The sequence below is a fragment of the Melitaea cinxia genome, chromosome 9, assembly GCF_905220565.1.
Source record: "Melitaea cinxia chromosome 9, ilMelCinx1.1, whole genome shotgun sequence".
In the NCBI taxonomy this organism is placed as follows: Eukaryota; Metazoa; Arthropoda; class Insecta; order Lepidoptera; family Nymphalidae; genus Melitaea; species Melitaea cinxia.
Window position 1 is genome coordinate 6,652,131 of NC_059402.1, and position 21,065 is coordinate 6,673,195.

Below are 21,065 nucleotides of genomic sequence, written 5' to 3' on the forward strand. Positions count from 1 at the left end.
GAATTATACAGTTTTTGTTTATTCACCAGGCATCTTTTGAAACCCATCGTTTTTCGTTCGCTCCTAAGTCTTAGCGATATATTTATAGTCTATGTTTCAGTCATTTTAGTGAACAAACAATTACACAAACACTTAAACAGATTTCAGAGTTGACGTTTACAAACAAACAAATCATACCTCCTATTGATAATAGCACATCCACACTACTAGTAGAAGTAGGAGTTTGCAAAATAAATAAATTTTCTGTGTCATGGCTCTTTTATTATACGTTAACCTAGTTTAATACATTCACTTATATAATGAACTTTCATTTGTTATATGCCATAGCTTAGAATAAACAGATTATTTCTCAAAAATTTTTTCTGTCTCCTAATACTGCCTTAATTTTAATTTTTTGGGTTTAACCAACTTAAGTACCGAGAACATAATAATAATAATAATAATATACACTTTATTGTACACCAAAATATAAACAAACAGTAGTAATTACAACAAAAAGATGTACAAAGGCGATCTTATCGCTGAAGAGCGATTTCTTCCAGATAACCTTTGGGCACAGGACATGATATAGTAGCGACGGATAGGAAGTGTACAATATCCTTAAGGATGAATAAAAAAAAAAAATAGTGTATAATAGATTCCTTAATTCATACACATACACATACAAGTACAAATATCCATACATAAATAATCAAAATAGTATTAATATACGTGTATAATTGTAAAATATATATTGAACATAAATATTGCGGGTAATTTACTTAAAGCACACATGTCTGTAGTTGTGTATTTTCATCCTGACCTTTTTCACGTATTTGAAAAGATTCGCAAAGGCCATATTTCAATTCCATTTAATAACAATATCTAGTTGCATTAGGGTTTCAAGAATTAGATGAATGTCCAAATAACAGCTAATATACCGTTTTACATTTACTAAAGATTACTAAACGTATATCATTTACCACATAGTGACTAGCAGTTGCACTGTCAAATCTCACTGTTCGCGTTGGAACGCTGGTTTGCCAGAGGCTCAGTACATCATGCCGACGTGCAACGGCTCTGTGCGTTGGAAGTAGACGTTGGGGTTGCTGCTGAAGGTGGGCTCTACGCTCGTGTACACGTTGCCCTCCTCCGGACGCATCATCACGCCTGTTAATACAAAGCTGTTAGTTCTTTTGTGTGTGACATTATGGGGCAAATTTTATAAGAAAAAAACTTTTTAAGTAATTTCATATACACTCATATGGTATGGTTTTAATATTTTATATCAGTCAGTCAGTCTGTTCAGCCTATTGCAGTCCACTGCTGGACAAAGGCCAAGTTCGCGCCAGACATCCCGGTTTCCCACAATCCTCATCCAGATATGGAACATATTTATGTAATTTCATTAAATGTTATCAAATAAATACAATATTAAAAGTAAAAGTTTTTCTGTAACATTAACAAACTATAATTTGTTAAAAATCAGAGTTTTACAGAGTCATAATAACATTTACTAACTATTAGCGATATCGATACAAATAAGAAATAATTTAACACGTTGAACGCCATGGCGGACACCAGTTGGGCCTCACTTGTTTAGTCCATGCGGCCAGTTTAAAAGTCCTTATTTACATAATTTTTATTAAAGATCATACTTATTTTTCCTTACACTAAATGACATATTTTTCTAAGTCATATTATTTTTTAAGTTGCCTCTGGCTCGCGTTCATGTGGCCCCATGTGTCCCCCGCGGCACCAACGGAAAAAATTGTGTGTCGATTACATGATGTTCCCCATGGTCAACACAGAAAAACTAAAAAATCAAGCCGGCGTTTAACTTGTCAAGCACAATAGGGGATCGTATAAATTTTCAGAAAGCTTTTTAAATAAATCTTTATGGATACTTATTTCGATTAAAAACAAAATTTTATTTATTTATAGCCTTTCAGGTAGGTAAGTACTTAGGTAAACCAAATTTTATTTACATATAGCCTACTCAAAATCATGTTTTAATATTGTTTGCTTAAAAATTTCGCCAAAACGCCACGTTACGTCATCTGATCGCACGTGACGTCATTTGTGGTAATAACAAGGCCCACAACGCCATCGATCACGTCTGCTGAAATTGCCGTTCCACGAACGTAAAAATGCCGCGGGCGTTGTGAGCGAATTTAATAAGTGGAACGCATATTTGGGCGCTGTTAACTGTTAGGTGTCAGCTGTGTGCTCGCAATATTGCGGTTTTAGAGTAACGCGGCCAATGCTTTTGATCCCACAAATGACGTCACGCACTGTAGTTGGTGTTTCAGTACTGATTAAAAATATTGTAAATAACAATATTTTATTTCTGCATTTAAAACTATTTAAATGAATTATATTAAATTATTATTCGATTAATTTATTTTATCTAAGTACATTATAGATTTTAATCTGATTACTGTCCGATCCCCTATTAAGTGTACTTCCTTAAATTTTACAAAGGGGTAAAACATCTGTATATACATAGGAGTTTATTTCTACAAAGAGCATGCCTGGGTTATCTATAATTACACTATTGATACGTATATTTTACGTCTATGTACTTTTAAGGCTTTGTTTGTCTGTCTATTCTTTTGTCCGATTGTTCGTCAGTTTCCCATCTCCCATTCTTTGTATGAATAATTTATCATTTATAAAACTTCGCTCGCTCGCTTCAGCCTGTAATATCCCACTACTGAGCATAGGCCTCTTTCCTCATGTAGGAGAAGGATTAGAGCTTAATCCACCACACTGTTCCAATGCGGGTTGGCGGATATATTCCCTACTATGAGTAACGATCGCTATCAGGTGTACATGATAACAGCCGGGACCGACGACTTAACGAGCTCTCCGAGGCACGGTGGAGTGACCCACAAGGACTGCACAAATACCTGTATGGCGAATACAAATGTTTGTTATGTACGGGGATCGAACCCGCAACCGCCGACGCAACAGGTACAATCCATAGCTGTAACCGTTGCGCCAACGCGGCGCCTTATAAAACTTACCTAGGTAATGGTTATTCTAAAATTATTAAAAATGTTTTGGTTTATTGTATTAAATCAATAAATGTTACTGTAATTGCATGTGAAAGATAAGTTCTTACGCTTAGAGACAATATGTTATCCAAAAACGATGTTACCCCAAAAATGATTTATATGATGAATATGCTTGATTAAAAATGAGAAGTTAATCAGAAACTGAGTGCTAGAAAATTTTGGTTTAAATACTGTGTCTTAAAAAAAACGGAAACGTATGAGACTAATTTATTATGTTATAAATTGCAGATAGTAATTAGTGACAAATAGATTTATTAAAACAATAAAAGGAACTTTGTAAAGTTGTAATAAATCAATCTTTACCGCAAGCTACTTTTGTAACTTTATTCTCGTGGAATTTAAGAAAAAGAACCACTGAATTAGGTTATATTCAAACTTCATGTATTTTACTAAATGTATTAATATATTTTTCTTATACTTATAATACGAGTATAGCCTTCATTACATCGTTATAATATTAGTTAGCCGGTGTCTGGAAAACTTGCCTGTTTTGTGAACTAAGTGAAACAAACAGACTGACAAAAATTTTAAAATGTAATATTTTGGTGCAAGTATCTTTATTTAGTATTTTTTTTACACTAGATAGCTTTACTAAAGGACATCGCACAAATTGATAGTATCTAACTTACGTTGAGGCCAAGACTAATAAACATTTTATGTTTTGCTATACTTTTACTTAGCAATTCTTTAATGAAAAACTTTATCTAATATTAACAGCCACAAGAAGACGTGTAAAAAAAAATATTTAATGAATGCGTAATAATTATCTTTTACAACTTACTACTACCGATATTATCGGATTAGAAGATTGTTATGTCAAATAAAGAATTTAGGATGTTTCTAGTGCGATATTACCTGGCGGTAGAAGATGATAAAGTGGAAAATTGTAGTGGTAGTGCATTAGTGGGTGCAGGGGGTAGTGTGGCGGAGGACACAGTGAGCGTGCGTGCAGGAGTGAACCACCGATCTTAGCTCCGTACGGATCTGCAAAAGTAACAATTACGAGCTGCTGTCAAATCCCGGTGCGTGAAAGCGCCACTTCTTACTTATCAGCGCATTTTAGATACTTAACTAACCGGCTGGCTGAGCAGGGGGTTCCTTACGGTCGAGCATAGGCGGCAGGACTGTCCCTGGAGCTGCAGCTGACACCATACCATATTTGACTGGCTTGAAATGGAAGAAAGATGGAGAATAGCCTGAACCACCTGCTCCTAATGAGCTGAGTCCTTCTTCTCGATCTGCATCCCATCGACCTTCACGGCCTAAGGCAGCTAACCGTCGTCCTTTTGGAGCAAACATTAGCGTAAATACGACAACACATGTTCCTAATAATCCGGCTGCAACACAGGCTTCTCGGTGTTGCTCGGGTGCACCTAGGGCTGCTGCTATCCAACAGATCCATACTGCAGCAGTTGCACCCCCAGCTCCAGCAATGTGTGTTGCTTCTCTATAATTGTCTCGTATTCCACGTGATCTCAAAGCTACTGCACATACAATTGCTATTAAAAACGCTGCATAACACAACGAGAGCAATAAATCGGACAGAGGCGAGTCACATCTTATTGCTTCTACCGCTAATCGTGGGGGTGAACCACCTAGCCATTGTGCACCTATTGCCACTTGTATCATAACAGCAAAAAATAATAATAATCCTTGGTACGCTGCCGGTAAATACACTCCACCATTTAAACTTAGTAAGAAAACACATTTAACTAGTAGTGATGCAAACACTATTACATAGGAGACGCCAGTTCCAAATCGTACAGCACCACATGTAAATGTTGTAGGAGCAGCAGTAAATAATGCCGCTGTAGCAGCACATGTGAATAATCCCAATAATAAAGTTTGTCCTAGGAGGAGATGTCGTTGACTAGGTGCCTTTTTACTCGCTCCCCAAACAATAAATGCTTCAAAACCACCAATAATTACCATACTTGCGCAAGCCAATGCTAGTATAGGCACTGCCCACGATTCTTCTCTTAGTAAACTGAATTTAGGTAATGGTGATATCTGTGTTTGCGTTGTATTTGCTGGTCGTAATGTAGATTTCGTAACAGTACGAGAAGTTGAAGATGGCAAAGGAACCGGTGAAGACCGCTCTGGAATTACAAAATATTCGGTACTCATTTCAAGGCGGTGAGCTTCTGTCCGAGTGGGTCGCCGAGGTGGTGGAGGTTTTAAGTCTGCCGGTGGGTGGTTTTCTTCTTCATCGTGATTGTCGTGTTCATAATAATCTTGTTCGTACAGTTCGTCTTCTTCATTATCAACGTAATGTTTCGCCGCGGGCGCACTGCGTGGGGCATAAGGAGCGGGAACGCGCGGTGCCAAGCGATCGCCGAATCGTGCCGCACCAGCATCGGCAACGGTGGCCAGAAATGCCGTCACGAGCAGTGCGCACACTGATATGTTCGCCATCAGGCCGGGCCGGCCCTCAGCTGCCCGACTTTCTTCGTCGACACATCCGCACTCGTCGCGCTGTCTCTGAAAATGATAAACGTGCCGTCAGTCAGGCGACAAGGTGTCCGCTGCGAGTCGCGACGTCTCGACTTCGCGATAACCAAACAAAGGATCTCCCGGTTAAACCGGTTTACTGGTTGCCTTGCACCTCTAGGCACCCTAAACTAACTTTTCTGATTTTATTTTCTTTACTCGATTTCAATGATTATAAAAATGTTTAGTACATATTATTATAAACATAAAAAATCATACAACATTTTTTTATTGCTTCTAAGATTTTTTTTTAATCCTAAGAATAACCAAACCTAATGGTAGGTACGGCAAATGTTTATTTTTATTTTATCATTAAATTTGAACATCAGAATATTTTCATAAAGGTATTTTGAACATAAATGAAAATAATAACAAATCCACTAAAACACTTACGCCGAGTTGAACGAAAAGAAATTAAAATTTAAGTAGTGATTAAACTAATTTAATCGCAAGAATTGTATGAAATTCTTGTGATTAAATTAGTTTAATCTCTACTTATATTTTAATTTTGTTTCGTGCAACTCGGCGTTCGGTATTTTAATACGAAATATATAATTTATACGTACATAACAAAACTAATTTTTATATTCGTAGGTTTCAAAAAAAAGTAGTGTATGAACAGAATATATTTTGGAATTAATTATTTTATTATCATAATTATATATTATACACATAATAAAATTGGGTCTTATAGTTCATAGTCTATTCTTAGTTTAAAGAAATGTCAACGAAATAATAGTCAAGTAAATACGTGTTATTTAGAGAATAAAAATCATTAAGGAACTATTATATTTTATTTAAAAATTGATAAGTTAGTCGAAAAAATGTCAATAGAAATATTATAATCGGTTCTTTTTTACCTTTTTATCAATGTTTTTTCTGCAATTAGATTTGTAAAACGAATTAAAAATCATCATCAGCTTGTTAATTGGGGAATGGCGTCCCTGACGAGTACGGGTGAATTTTCCTACAATTAAAGTAAATGAAGATGGTCTTGCTGCTCTTGAAGGGGCGTGAAAGTTTAATTTATTTAATAAGTAAGAACTGTCAATGACATCATTCACCAACTTGTGCAGAAACACAAGATCGTGGAGACGTCTTCGATTCACAAGTGGTGGAAATTTAAGATGCTTTAGTTTTTCCTCGTAACTATTGAGCGATCTAGGTATATTGTGATAAAAGGAGAGGTGCTGTGGGAATCTTTTCTGTACCTTTTCAATTCTTTTATAGTGGATATCGTAATAAGGATTCCACACGACACTACCATACTCCAAGTTGCTACGAACTAGGGCTGAGTAGTAATTTTTGTCTGGGGGTTTTTGAAATCTTTGCAATTGTGGATTATAAAGCCGAGGGTCTTAAGGCTTTTGCTGACAATATTGTTAATATGAACATGGAAACGGAGTCGATCATCAAGCATTATCCCCAAATCGCGCACATGAGACACCTCTGATAAAATGCTACCCTCAATGAAGTAAGACCTTCTAAGCGAGATTTTTTTTTCTCGAGAAAGAAATAACCTGGCACTTATCCGTATTAAGGACCATGCCATTGCCTTGACCCTATAATACCAATTTGTTTAAGTTGCCCTGCAAAAGTAAAGCATCAGCATTGGAACAGATTGGTCTAAATATGTTAAGATCGTCAGCAAATACATAAAAATTCGAATTGGTGAAACAGCTATTGATATCGTTAATGAATAATATGTTAGATAATAATTATTAACTCATTACTGTTCAAACATTCTTACTAAACTGAACCTAGTGTTATTGTTGTCTGTAATAATTTGATTATATACTCGTAGTTATAACAAATTAAATAACCAAGACAGTTTCACTTTTTTTAACCGATTTCAAAAAAGGAGGAGGTTACTCAATTCGACCGTCTATATATATATATATGTATGTTCGGGGATAACTTCGTCGTTAGTGAACCGATTTCGATAATAAGGAAACTAGGATCTCATGATGGAATCCCAGAGAAATCGAGGGGAACCCTCAAAAATCGTAGTGACGACTAGTGCGTTTGTTCTTTTTTTTCGTCTACTTACCTTGTATTACTTGTCGATGTAATTGAAGTCGATTTTTTTTCGTTTGCTAGCAAACACAATTATTAATATTCGTCATATATTTAGTTAGATTGCTTAACTATACGCTATGCTATTAACTACAAACGATATATTAGTAACAAGCCTTTGAGTGACTGGGTGATATATTATATCCTTTACTTAATTATTATTAGGTTATTATATTTAAAGTAATTTCTTCTTCTACTTCTTCTTTAGTATTAATGAATTTCAATGGCGCCAGATGAGCACAGAAGATGTCATGTAGATATATAAAGATTTAGAACATTGAGCAAGTAATTATATCTGGATATTACTTTTAGTAAACAAGTAATATAAGTAAATTTATTTCTGTACAGCAATGCGTCTGCAGCATGTACTCGTATAAGCCTGTTCGTGTAGAGGTATATACTCGTATGTATGGACGTAGGCTTAGTTACGGTATTTTTTTTTATTTCACTTGTATGTACAGAAATAGTATAAAAGACAGGAATACAAGCGCTAGTCTGAGAGGGGCAACGAACGTATTAATTCTCATCCCCAAGGGACATTGTCGGTACAAGTAAGTTAACAGCGCATGGCAACAACATACTATTTTTAAGTAAACTTATTTTTCTACCTATATAAGGTAACTGACCGGGAAATATTAAACATAATTATAAGCATTTACAAGAAAGATATTTAATTATAAGTTGGCAATTAGTAACATTGAGATTAAATTAATTAAAATAAACAACAGCAATTGCGTTCAATTAACTATGTTTTAGTTATAAAATGTTTGATAAGTTATTATTTTCGCATTTATATTTAATTTTTCGCACTTTCCGCATTTTATAAATGATTAAGATTTTCAAAATACAAATGATTATGTATCTATATAAATAATAATTGTGTTTGCAGGCAAACGAAAAAAAAACCGACTTCAATTATATCGACAAGTAATACGACGTAGGTATACGAAAAAATTGTCAAGTAAATACGCATTATCAAAGATTACTCCAAAAGTTGTAATCAGATCTCGATGAAGTTTAAATGTGACCACATGATAAACATCGGCTTACACCAGTAAAAATTTATGCAGATTTCGAGAGTTTCCTTCGATTTATCTGGGATCCCATTATCAGATCCTGGTTTCCTTATCATCGTACCACACCAGGGATATCTCCTATGCAACAAACAATAATTATCAAAATCGGTACGTAAAAGACGAAGTTATCGCCGAACATACATAAAAATATATATTATACGGTTGAATTGAGTAACCTCCTCCTTTTTTGAAGTCGGTTAAAAATGAATGTAGCTAAGCGTATAACTTGAGAATGGCTCGACTAGTTCGCCTAATTCGTTTTTCTATATGTTCCTTAAGAACCACGAACAGTTTTAATACTAAAAGAAAAAAAAAATTAAGAAAAATATTGAGAAAAAAAATATTATTATTAACTTTTGACAGAACGAAGTCTGTCCGGGCAGCTAGTTTAAAATAAATTAAAATTGATTGTTGAAATTTATATTAAAAGTCGAATGTAAATCTTTTTAAATTATGCACTTAACTTGATTGAAAACAATACCATTTTTTAATTCATAGATATGTCGCAATTCGTAAATACGTTCACATAACTCAGTTTCATTCCGATAAAATCAGGGTAAAGATTAACATTGGCCGCAAAATGTGATAAACTTAAATTATGCATCGGTGCCATACAAGGAAGCTTCTAAGTCAGGCTTAAGATTACGCAGACAGCTCGCAAACCGGATCGTGACCTTAAATTTCTTATCCGAATCAAAGTATGTACATGGAGCGTATTGTAGACAGATTTGGCGCTAAAGTAACGGTGTGGACTGTGGACCTCGGCTTGGAGCACTCGATCTCGCCCGCGCTGGCAAATGAATCCACAACGGTATCCAGTCATGTTATCTAGGTGATAAATCACATCCCAATCTTTTGTGATAGTACAAGCTTACGATTATAGTATTTTTGTGTTTGGTGATTTGATGACCCTAGTTTTTTGTATGAAATCTACGTGTCTCATTGCCATTTGCTTCGTAATTTGACGCAAGGATTATTGGTAAATCATCATTACATACTTAGTATAAAACAAAGTCTCTTCCCGCTATCTATATGCTTAGATCTCTAAAACTAGGCAAAGGATTTTGATGTGGTTTTCTTTAGTAAATAGAGTGATTCCAGAGGAAGGTTTATATGTGAGTATAATACATGCATAATATAGTAGAGGAACACTGATAGTTTTTGCGAGCTGGGTCGGGTCGCTAGTAAACTTATAATTTAATTTTAAAGAAAGTACATTTTGAAGTATAATCGATAAACAGGGATAAACAGGACGTCGGTGAGCTAATAATACATATAAAAAAATACCATGATGCATTTGTGGCAGCGAGCTTAATTTTAATTAGTGATATTCTGGATATCCGTATCCGTATCCGTATGTGCGGATATCCGCGAGAAAAATGAAATCCGTATCCGTATCCGTCACTTTTCTCGAGGATCTTATAGTAGTAGATTGTCAAGCCTATAATAGAGATAAATCAACATGTAACCTACCTAATAACTTAAGATTGTTTAATTGAAAATGTCCTTATACAGACAGTTAACTTTTTGAAAAAGATAAATATGAACACGACTATATAAATGTTATTATTGTAGTCGCTAATGACCTTAGCTGTTAAAAAGCGACTTAAAATAAATAAATTAAAAATAATAATAATAATATAAGTAACGAGAAAACCATTTTCCGTTTTTTTTTGTTAGTTATTATTTGCATAGACCCTTGTATCGGTAGCGGATGTAACGATAACGTTAAATGTTGTTGTTTTAAAAATGTACGTATACGAAAAAACATTTTTTTTCCGGATAAAAGGGTTATTAGATCTGGCAACATAAGTCCTGCTCGTCGTTGCAGCGGGCCTGACGTCAACTATCGTTTCAAGGTCACGCACTGACACCGATTGAGTGAATAAATAAAGATCCGTATCCACATCCGCAGATCTTGACACTAAATATCCGTATCCGGATCCGTATCCGCGGATATACATTTTTGACGATCCGGCACATCACTAATTATAATGACATTCACATCACTTATTAGATAAGTAAATATATTTATCCCAATATGTTACCTCTTACTTAAGGAAATTTTAATGCTGTTTATTATTTTAGTTTCCAATGCTGTAAGAAATTACTTGTAGATCATATATTATATATATATATATATATATATATATATATATATATATATATATATATATATTTTTTTTTTTTTATTTAATTGTATTATAGTTGTATTTAGTTATTACCTTATTTTTTTTTTAATTTGTAGGTAAATTATTTATTTTTTATTTTATTATGATTTGGCGTTGAAAAATACATACAACCCTAAATTTTGACCCTTCTACCACCAACCCCTAATTTTAAATAGCGTTTAGCTGCAAGAGAACCTTTGCCGAGTCAGCTAGTACATATATATATATTAACTTTTACTTTACTTTTACATAGTGCGATAAATAAATAAAAATATTAATTTTCCAAAGTAACTAAGTAAGTACCATATTAATTAGTATATTGTTAAGAGATGATTATCAGTTTATTTCATATTAAAAATAATTTTTCATATATTTCTATTCTATAATCCATTTGTAAATATTTATGTTAAGTATTTGCAAGTCGTGATCGTGATCTCAAAAAAAAAAAAAAATAAATATTACCCATCCGCAAAGCTCGTGATACCTGATTTGCAGCTCTTTAGGCTTCAACCAACTGAGTTATTTCAATCCACTATAGAACACGAACTCGGTAAAAAATGATCATCCATTAATTATTTTTTATACTTACCTGATTTTGTGTTTTATTTTTTGGAAGAATTATTTTAGGCATAATAAAGTAACAGATAATATTTAAATAAACTGCCACCAGAAAAATGAAAACAGACCTGACAACGTGAAAGTAAAATTTCTATATAACTTAGATATGATTAAGATTTATGATCCATATAAATCAAAAATAGAAGAGAATTTTGTTCATTAAGCGGTCGTTTTAGTACGTCTTAGCTCTTAAGATAACAAGGCCTAAGAGGCATAAATACTAGTTTTAGTTTTACTAAATTATAAAGATGAAACACAAGAAGTATTGTCCAATGTGATTTTATTAAATTGTCACGTGTACAAGAAGTTCAAGTTAACAGGAGTGGAAAGTTAAAGTTTTCCATCAAACAACGTATTAAATGACAATGAGACTTAAGGAAACAGAGCGTTGTCATGTGCGGCCGCGCGTTGTAAAAGTAACAGCGTGAATACTCTGGGTGAAACTCGGCTGAACTGATTGAGAAGACTGCCATGTCACATTCCACACTTACCAACAATTATTTAATACTAAATTTAGCTTGCATAATTAGTTTGTCAATATACATAACATTGCAAAGCGTATCTAGAATGGCCTAATCGAAGTTTTTAAGAATTTAATCTATGATAAATGTCTCTTCTATAATTAGGTACAGTTAGTATTACACTATGACGCATTTGTTTTTAAAAACATTAAGTTATTTTATTTTTACTTTCTACTTTAAATAAAACGCGAAAGTTTTGATGTTTAAATGTATTAATGTCCAAATGTTATACGACGAAACAACGAAATTGTAAAGTTTTTTAATCATTGATCGATTAGTAAAATTGTCAATATTGAAAACAAAAAAAAAAAAAAAATAAAATAAAAAACTAAATAGTATTTATTCAGTACAAATTCCTATTACAAAAAGTTCAATCGTTATAAAATTCATTAATTTAGATAGGTGTAATAATTTATGTGAATTGTCCCAATAGCTTTATAATATAGATATACTAGCTGTGCTTTGCGATTTCACACCCGTATAGCTCAAGGATTTGACGCCCCCACGAAACTGCCACCCGGGGCAAGTGGCTCGCCCCCCCCCCCCTTAAATCCGGGGCTGGTTACAATCCCACCAACTGTTTATGAGAAATTCGCGTTATTTCAACCTTCCCCGTATTATTAGTGATAAATCAAAAAGTACTTGTATAGTACTAGTCTTCCTAGCAAACCTCGAGTTGAATGACCTCCTGGCGGAGCAGCAGTACGCTTACCGCCGTAACAGGTCCACGGGGTATCTTTTAGTGTACGCCTCGCACATCTGGGGGGGAGGCCTTGGACAAGCACGGAGAGGCGCTAGCTGTCTCACTTGATGTATCGAAGGTATTTGACCGGGTCTGGCATGGGAGCCTATTGAGCAAGCGTTCAGCTTACGGAATACCCCCGAGCTTGTGTGACTGGATATCAGATTTCCTGAGTGGGCGATCATTTCGGGTGGTCTTAGATGGCTCCTCGTCTGACTTGATGGCGGTTAATGCCGGTGTCCCTCGGGGATCAGTTCTCTCTGCAACCCTCTTCTTGATTCACATTAATGACCTCCTCAGGCCCGGTATCTTTGGATACGCGGATGACAGTACTGTTACGGAGAGATACGTGTCCGGTCCCCGAGCTGGTGGGGCTGAAACTCATTAGCATAGAGAAGCTCTGGTTGAACGCATTAATTTGGCTTTGAAAGAGGTATCCGATTGGGGTGACGCCAACCTAGTCAAATTTAATGCTTCCAAAACGCAAGCGTGTCTTTTCACCGCCAAACGGAGTCTATTCCCATTAGCTCCGACTTTCCGAGGTGTATCTGAACCGATCACCGATAGTATTGATCATCTAGGCATAAATATTTCGTCTAATATGAACTTCGGACAATGCATAGACTCCAAGGCAAAAATTGCTGGTAAGAAACTTGGTATCCTCAATAAAGTAAGGCAGTACTTCACACCGGAACAGCCTCTTACTCTCTACCAAGCACAAGTTCGATCGTGTATGGAGTACTGCAGCCACTTATGGGATGGCTCTGCTAAGTACCAGCTCGCTGCTTTGGATTCTGTGGATCGACGCGCCAAAAGACTCATAGGTGACAAATCGCTGGTTTGCTCTAGACTTTAAAGTCTCGAACATCGGCGCAAGGTTGCTTGTTTGTCGGTATTTTACAGGTTATATTTCGGAGAGTGTGCTCTAGAACTTTACAATTTGGTTCCACCATCACCTTACTACCACCGAACCGCAAGGCATGAATCTGCACTGCTATGTGGTTGAAATCCCACGATCTCGCACTAAACGATTTGCTTCCTCGTTCCTAATACGCACCGCAAAAATTTGGAATGCCCTTCCGACTTCTGTTTTTCCAACGAACTATAACTTGGGTATCTTTAAATCAAGAGTGAATAGGCATCTTCTAGGCAAGCGCACACCACCTTAGGCTGCATCTTCACTTGCCATCAGGTGAGATCGCATTCAAGCGCTAGTCTATATATTTAGAAGAAAAAAAAAACTTGTCATATCTAAATTAAATTTAAATTGGACCACATGACAAGCACCACGTTTCGTTTAAAAAAATCTTCGAAATCTGTACACCCAGTCAAATGTTCTGAGGTAAAGAGATACAAAAAAAATACAATCGAATTGAGAACCTCCTCCTTTTTTTTGGAAGTCGGTTAAAAAGTCGACTTGATATGCCTTGTCATAAAAATAATATTTTATCATACTTATCGACTTGGTGTCGATTTCAATACTTATCGCTGAAACTACTTATTAATTTAATAGGCTTAGGATAGACCTCTATTAAACTGATTACGTACTAATTAATTCCTACTAACCGGTCAAAATAAAAACGTAGACATCGCTCTACCAAACGAAATTATATAAACCGGCTTGAGAACTTGTTTCATTTTTAAAAACATTAAATTGTCTACACTATATTAATTAAAAATGTCATATTAACCTTATGTACTTATATTTTAAAATATATATTTTATTTATGTTGTATGGGAACCACAGTCTCTTGTCTTCCGTAATGATGGGTATGTTTTGTTCGTCGAATTTTAGTAGTTATTATATACTTAAGTCTGTGTAAGATTCTACCTGGTGGATCACGTAGACGCCTTAATTCCAGGGAATGGCAATTAGTACCTACATGGGTAGGGTTAAATAATAAGCGGTAGGTTATGATGTAAAAAAGGGATTTTTACAGACTGATCTTTGTTACAAGATTAATTTATCTCTGATTGCCAAGGAACCAACGGAACAATTAAAATTAATAAAAGCTATTTTAGTAGTTTAAGTTGGTTTTTAAGAACCACTATGTCATAACATATAAAAAATATTCTAACTTGGGTGTACAAGCTAGGTGAGGTACTTTTGAAGTTGTTGAAGATTTTCTTACTGACCCTCTTTCTTTGCGATTCAGTGTTCAGTGTAGTAAGTAAATTAATTGTCTGCGAAAAATATTAAATATTAGGATTTCTTGTCTGAAAACAAATCTATAAATATAGCTATAAACTACATTTATTTTTGTGTGAAAACAGCTCTACTTTTATAGGTAAATTTTTCTTTTCTAGTGTTTATTATTAGTTAGCTGTTCGTAGTTTCATATCACAAGGCTCGGATGCATCACACGTAACATATTTTAAAATTCTTTGTATATAAATTTCTATAAAAGCGTCCACTGATTCGCATCGCACGAAACACACGCATCGGACCGTCGGTAATGCTGACGCAGTGCAAGTTTTCCGATGAGTACCGATGACGTGATCCGAATTGCCAAGCAGTGGAATATTCACACACCCTTCTTTCTTTTTCTGCTGCTAACTAACTTTTAGGCAAGGTTGTTCCACCTTATAAAATAATCTATGTCTGCAAAAATTTCATTTAACGTAGAGGCAATATTTAAGTGTGAAGTGTTACACATTTAAGCACTATTAACGAGTATGTAAAAACAAAATTTTAGATGAACAGAATTTTACACAAATAAAAATCTACTATAAATGTAACGCACATAGAACACGAACAGTATGTGAATACTTTACTATTCCTTGACGTCAATTACTTTATGCTTACTGGGTACTTTACTGATGTAGGGCACAGCAGGAAATTTCTGGAATGATCTTACAGAAGATCACAGATAAATAATCTGTTTTCAAGTGTTGTGTTCCTGGTGGTGAGCAAGGTGACCAGAGCTCCTGGGGGGAATTGGTGTTAGGGTCGGCAACGCGCTTGCGATGTTTGTGGTGTTGCAGACGTCTATAAGCTGGTAAATGGTTTTATGTCAGTCAAATAAAAACATATTTAACGATTTAACAGTGGAGCAGCGTAGAAGATTAAGCTTCCACCCTTCTACATGGAGAAAAAGGCTTATACTCAGCACTGGGGTTAATATTAGTAAAAAGTTGACTATAGCAAAATTCAGACGTGTGATTTGGAATTTAGTCATTTTTCAATCTATAATCTATAATCGATGTATCTATAGTCTATAATCTATATCACTACATAGTATAAAACAAAGTCGCTTTCTCTGTCCCTGCTCATGTATGTACGCTTAGATCTTTAAAACTACGCAACGGATTTTGATGCGGTTTTTTTTAATAGATAGATTGATTCAAGAGGAAGGTTTATATGTATGATAACATCCATTAAGTAGTGGAGAAATACTGTTATTTTTGAGTTTTCTAATGTTATGTCGTAAATAATTAATTTTTTTTCGCTTAAATTGCAAACGCAGGCTAAACCCTACGAGATTTATCAAAATAATGTACTAAGTATTGTACACATTGAAAAGGTCTACAGAAAACTCCGCGATGGTATATACCTATCTCTTATGGATATCCCACAATAACATTTTTTTGTCATTTACTTTTTACGACAAATAATGGCTAATTTTCGAAGCGATTTTAACCAATACAGTATTAATCCTTATCCAATTAAATACCTTAAATATGTTTTTTATTTAATATAGATCTATATGGCCCTTTACAGCATATGATTTAAATGAATATTTTCGAAGATATTACAGATTTAAAAATCGCGGTACGTAGCGTTTGCGACGGTTCCGGCCGGCTTTTACTCTAAGTTAACGCGTGCGGGCCACGGGCAGTAATGAATAAATCAAAACTACTGGATCGATTTTAATCATTTTTTCAGTGAATGACATAGGCTATAATTATATTTTATACCCGTGCGAAGCCGGAGCGGGTCGCTAGTCTATAATATATATAAACGCGAAAGGTCATTCATCACGAAATCTCCAAAACTATAACACCTACAAACTTGAAATTTGGCAGGTAGGCTCCTTATAGGAAGTAGACATCCGCTAAGAACGGATTTTACGAAACTCAACCCCTAAGGGGGTGAAATGGGGGTTGCAAGTTTGTATGAACGTCCTATGATTTTGAAGTAAGAGACTTGAAATTTAAAATGTATGCTCTATAGATGATGAGAAGGTGTTCAAATAATATATCTTTAGAAATCAACTCCCTTTTGGGGTTGAATCGGGGGATGGTAGGTTGACTCACTCATCACGAAATCTCCGAAACTATAACACCTACAAACTTGAAATTTGGCAGGAAGGCTCCTTATAGAGTGTAAACATCCGTTAAGAACGGATTTTACGAAATTCAACCCCTAAGGGGATAAAACGGGGGTTGGAAGTTTGTATGAAAGTCCCATGATTTTGAAGTAAGAGACTTGAAATTTAAAATGTATGCCTTATAGATAATGAGAAGGAGTCCAAATAATCTATCTTTAGAAATCAACTCCCTTTTGGAGTTAAAACGGGGGATGGTAGGTTTACTCACTTACCACGAAATCTCCGAAACTATAACACCTAAAAACTTGAAATTTGGCAGATAGGCTCCTTATAGGGCGTAAACATTCGCTAAGAACGGGTTTTACGAAATTCGACCTCTAGACGGGTAAAACGGGGGTTGCAAGTTTGTATGAACGTCCTATGTTTTTGAAGTAAACGACTTGAAATTTAAAATGTATGCTCCATAGATGGTGAGGAGGTCTCTAAACAATGTATCTTTAGAAATCAACGCCCTTTCGGGGTTAAAACAGGGGATGGTACATTGACACATTCATCACGAAATCTATGAAACTATAACAGCTACAAATTTGACGTTTGATAGGTAGGTTCCTTATAGAGCGTAAACATCCGCTAAGAACAAATTTTACGAAACTGGACCCCTAAGGGGATAAAACGGGGGTTGGAAGTTTGTACGAAAGTCCTATGTTTTTGAAGTAAGAGACTTGAAATTTAAAGTGTATGCTCTATAGATGGTGAGGAGGTGTCCAAATAATGTATATTTAGAAATCAACTCCTTTTTGGGGTTAAACGGGGGTTCGTAGGTTGACTCACTGATCACAAAATCTCCAAAACTATAACTTTTACAAACTTGAAATTTAGCAGGTAGGCTCCTTATACATTGTAGACATCCGCTAAGAACGGATTTTACGAAACTCGACCCCTAAGGGAGTAAAACGGGGGTTGGAAGTTTGTATGAAAGTCCTATGTTTTTGAAGTAAGCTACTTGAAATTTAAAATGTATACTCTATAAATGGTGAAGAGGTATCCAAATAATGTATCTTTAGAAATCAACTCCCTTTCGGGGTTAAAACGGGGGATGGTACATTGACTCATTCATCACGAAATCCCCGAAACTATAACAGCTACAAATTTGACATTTGATAGGTAGGTTCCTTATAGAGCGTAAACATCCGCTAAGAACAAATTTTACGAAACTCGACCCCTAAGGGGATAAAACGGGCGTTGGAAATTTGTATGAAAGTTCTATGTCTTTAAAGTAAGAGACTTGAAATTTAAAATATATGCTCTATAGATGGTGAGGAGGTGTCCAAATAATACATCGTAATCTATATATATAAAAGAGAAAGGTCACTGACTCACTCATCACGAGAACCCAAAAACAGCTGGAAGGTCCATCCATCTAGGATGGCTAAAGATGAAATTTGGCAGGGAGGTAGATTATAGTTGGTAGATAATAGTAGTAGAGTAGAGAGATTTAGCGATATTCCACCGCTAAGGGGGTTTAATTGGGGTTGATAGTTTGTATGAAACATATACAGCCTGAAAATAAAACTAAAAATGTGGTGTATAGAGAGGTTTTATAAAAACAAGTATTAAATTATACTAAATTGTGCCTTTCTAAAAGTTACTCAGTGTGATAAGCATTTCAAGTGACTGAAGTAAAAAAAAATGCGTTAAACATCTTAATAGTAATGCATATCTTCATAACCACGCGGATGTAGTCGCGGGCAACAGTTAGTGTATTATAAAACAAAGTCCCCAAAAGTGTATGTGATCGATTTCCTCAAAATCTACTGAACGGATTTCCATGCGGTTCAAGAGGAAGGTTTACGGAACGGCTAAGCCGATTATAATGAGAGTTTAACTGGAAGTGTGCCGGGAAAATTTTGTGACACGCTGATTTCAACGCGGGCGAAGCCGCGGGCACAGCTAGTATATATAAAAGCGAAAGGTCATTCATCACGAAACCTCCGAAACTATAACACCTAGAAACTTGAAATTTGGCAGGTAGGCTCCTTATAAGACGTAGGCATCCGCTAAGAACGGATTTTACGAAATTCGACCCCTAAGGGGGTTAAACGTGGGTTGGAAGTTTGTATAAAAGTCCTGTGTTTGAAGTAAGAGACTTGAAATTTCAAATGTAAGCTCTATAGATGGTGAAAAGGTGTCCAAATAATATATCTTTAGAAATCAACCCCTTTTTGGGGTTAAAACGGGGGATCGTAGGTTGACTCACTGATCATGAAATCTCCGAAACTATAACACCTACAAACTTGAAATTTGATAAGTAGGTTCCTTATAGGGTGTAAACATCCGCTAAGAACGAATTTTACGAAATTCGACCCCTAAGGGGGTAAAACGGGGGTTGGAAGTTTGTATGAAAGTCCCATGTTTTTGAAGTAAGAGACTTGAAATTTAAAATGTATGCTCTATAGATGATGAAAAGGTGTCCAAATAATGTTTCTTAGAAATCAACTCCCTTTTGAGGTTAAAACGGGGGATGTTACGTTGACCCACTCATCACGAAATCTCCGAAACTATAACAGCTACAAATTTGACATTTGGCAGGTAAGTTCCATATAAAGCGTAGTCATCTGCTAAGAACGGATTTAACGAAACTCGACCCTTTAAGGGGTAAAACGGGGGTTGGAACTTTGTATGAAAGTCCTATGTTTTTGAAGTAAGAGATTTGAAATTTAAAATGTATGCTGTATAGATAGTAAAAAGGAATTCAAATAATGTATCTTTAGAAATCAACTCCTTTTTGGGGTTAAAACGGGGGATGGTAGGTTGACTCACTCATCCCGAAATCTCCGAAACTATAACAGTTATAAACTTAAAATTTGTCAGGTAGGTTTCTTATAAGGCGTAGACATCTGCTAAGAACTAATTTTACGAAACTCGACCCTAAGGGGATAAAACGGGTTTGGAAGTTTGTATGGAAGTCCCTATGTTTTTGAAGTAAGAGAGTTGAAATTTAAAATGAATGCTCTATAGATAGTGAGAAGGTGTCCAAATAATGTACTTATTTGTAACTTTAGAAATCAACTCCCTTTTAGGGTTAAAACGGGGGATGGTATGTTGACTCACTCATCACGAAATCTCCGAAACTATAACAGCTATTAACTTGAAATTTGGCAAGTAGGTTCCTTATAGGGCGAAGCCGCGGGCACAGCTAGTATATAATATAATTACAGATTGTCCTCCAAATTTTTGTTAAATTACCAATGTAGACAATTGAACGTGTTACGGTATTTAGGTATTATAAGTAGGTATAGATGTTTTATTACGCACATAATTAAAGTAATACTAGCTGTACCCGCGGCTTCGCCCGCGTTGAAATCAGGATGTCATAAAGTTTTCCGGCAAACTATCATCAAAATCGACTTAGCCTTTCCGTAAACCTTCCTCTTGAAGCCCTCTCTCTATTGATGAAACCATATGAAAATCCGTTCAGTAGATTTTGAAGGAATCGATCACATACACTTTTGGGGACTTTGTTTTATAATACAGTAACTGTTGCCCGCAACTACGTTCGCATGGTTATGAAGTTATGCATTACTATTAAGATGTTTAACGCAAATTATTTTTTTATTTCAGTCACTTGAAATGCTTATCACACTGGGTAACTTTTTAAAAGGCACAATTTAGTATATTAGTATATTTATAAAACCTCTCTATACACCACATTTTTAGTTTTATTTTCAGGCTGCAGTATAAATAACCTATCAGGCAAACTTATAGCTGCTGTATATGTTTCATACGAACTATCAACCCCAATTAAAACCTCCTTAGCGGTAGATTATCGCAAAATCCGTTCTTAGCGGACGTCTACTAACTATAATCTACCTCCCTGCCGAATTTCATCTTTGTCCATCCTGGATGGATGGGACCATCCTTTCTTTCTTTCTTTCTTTCATACATTTTAAATTTCAAGGCTCTTACTTCAAAAATGTAGGACTTTCGTACAAACTTCCAACCTCCGTTTTATCCCCTTAGGGGTCGAGTTTCGTAAAATCC

General features: G+C 35.4%; 1 protein-coding gene across 1 annotated transcript; it reads right to left on the minus strand.

Moving 5' to 3' along the window:
* Positions 1 to 766: 766 nt before the first annotated feature.
* On the minus strand, positions 767 to 5,474 carry LOC123656699. Its single transcript, XM_045592361.1, has 3 exons — positions 4,136 to 5,474; positions 3,915 to 4,043; positions 767 to 1,149 (listed from the first exon to the last, which is right to left on the minus strand). The coding sequence occupies exons 1-3, from the start codon at positions 5,472 to 5,474 to the stop codon at positions 1,031 to 1,033; spliced, it is 1,587 nt and encodes a 528-aa protein (XP_045448317.1). The 3' UTR covers positions 767 to 1,030.
* Positions 5,475 to 21,065: the final 15,591 nt, after the last annotated feature.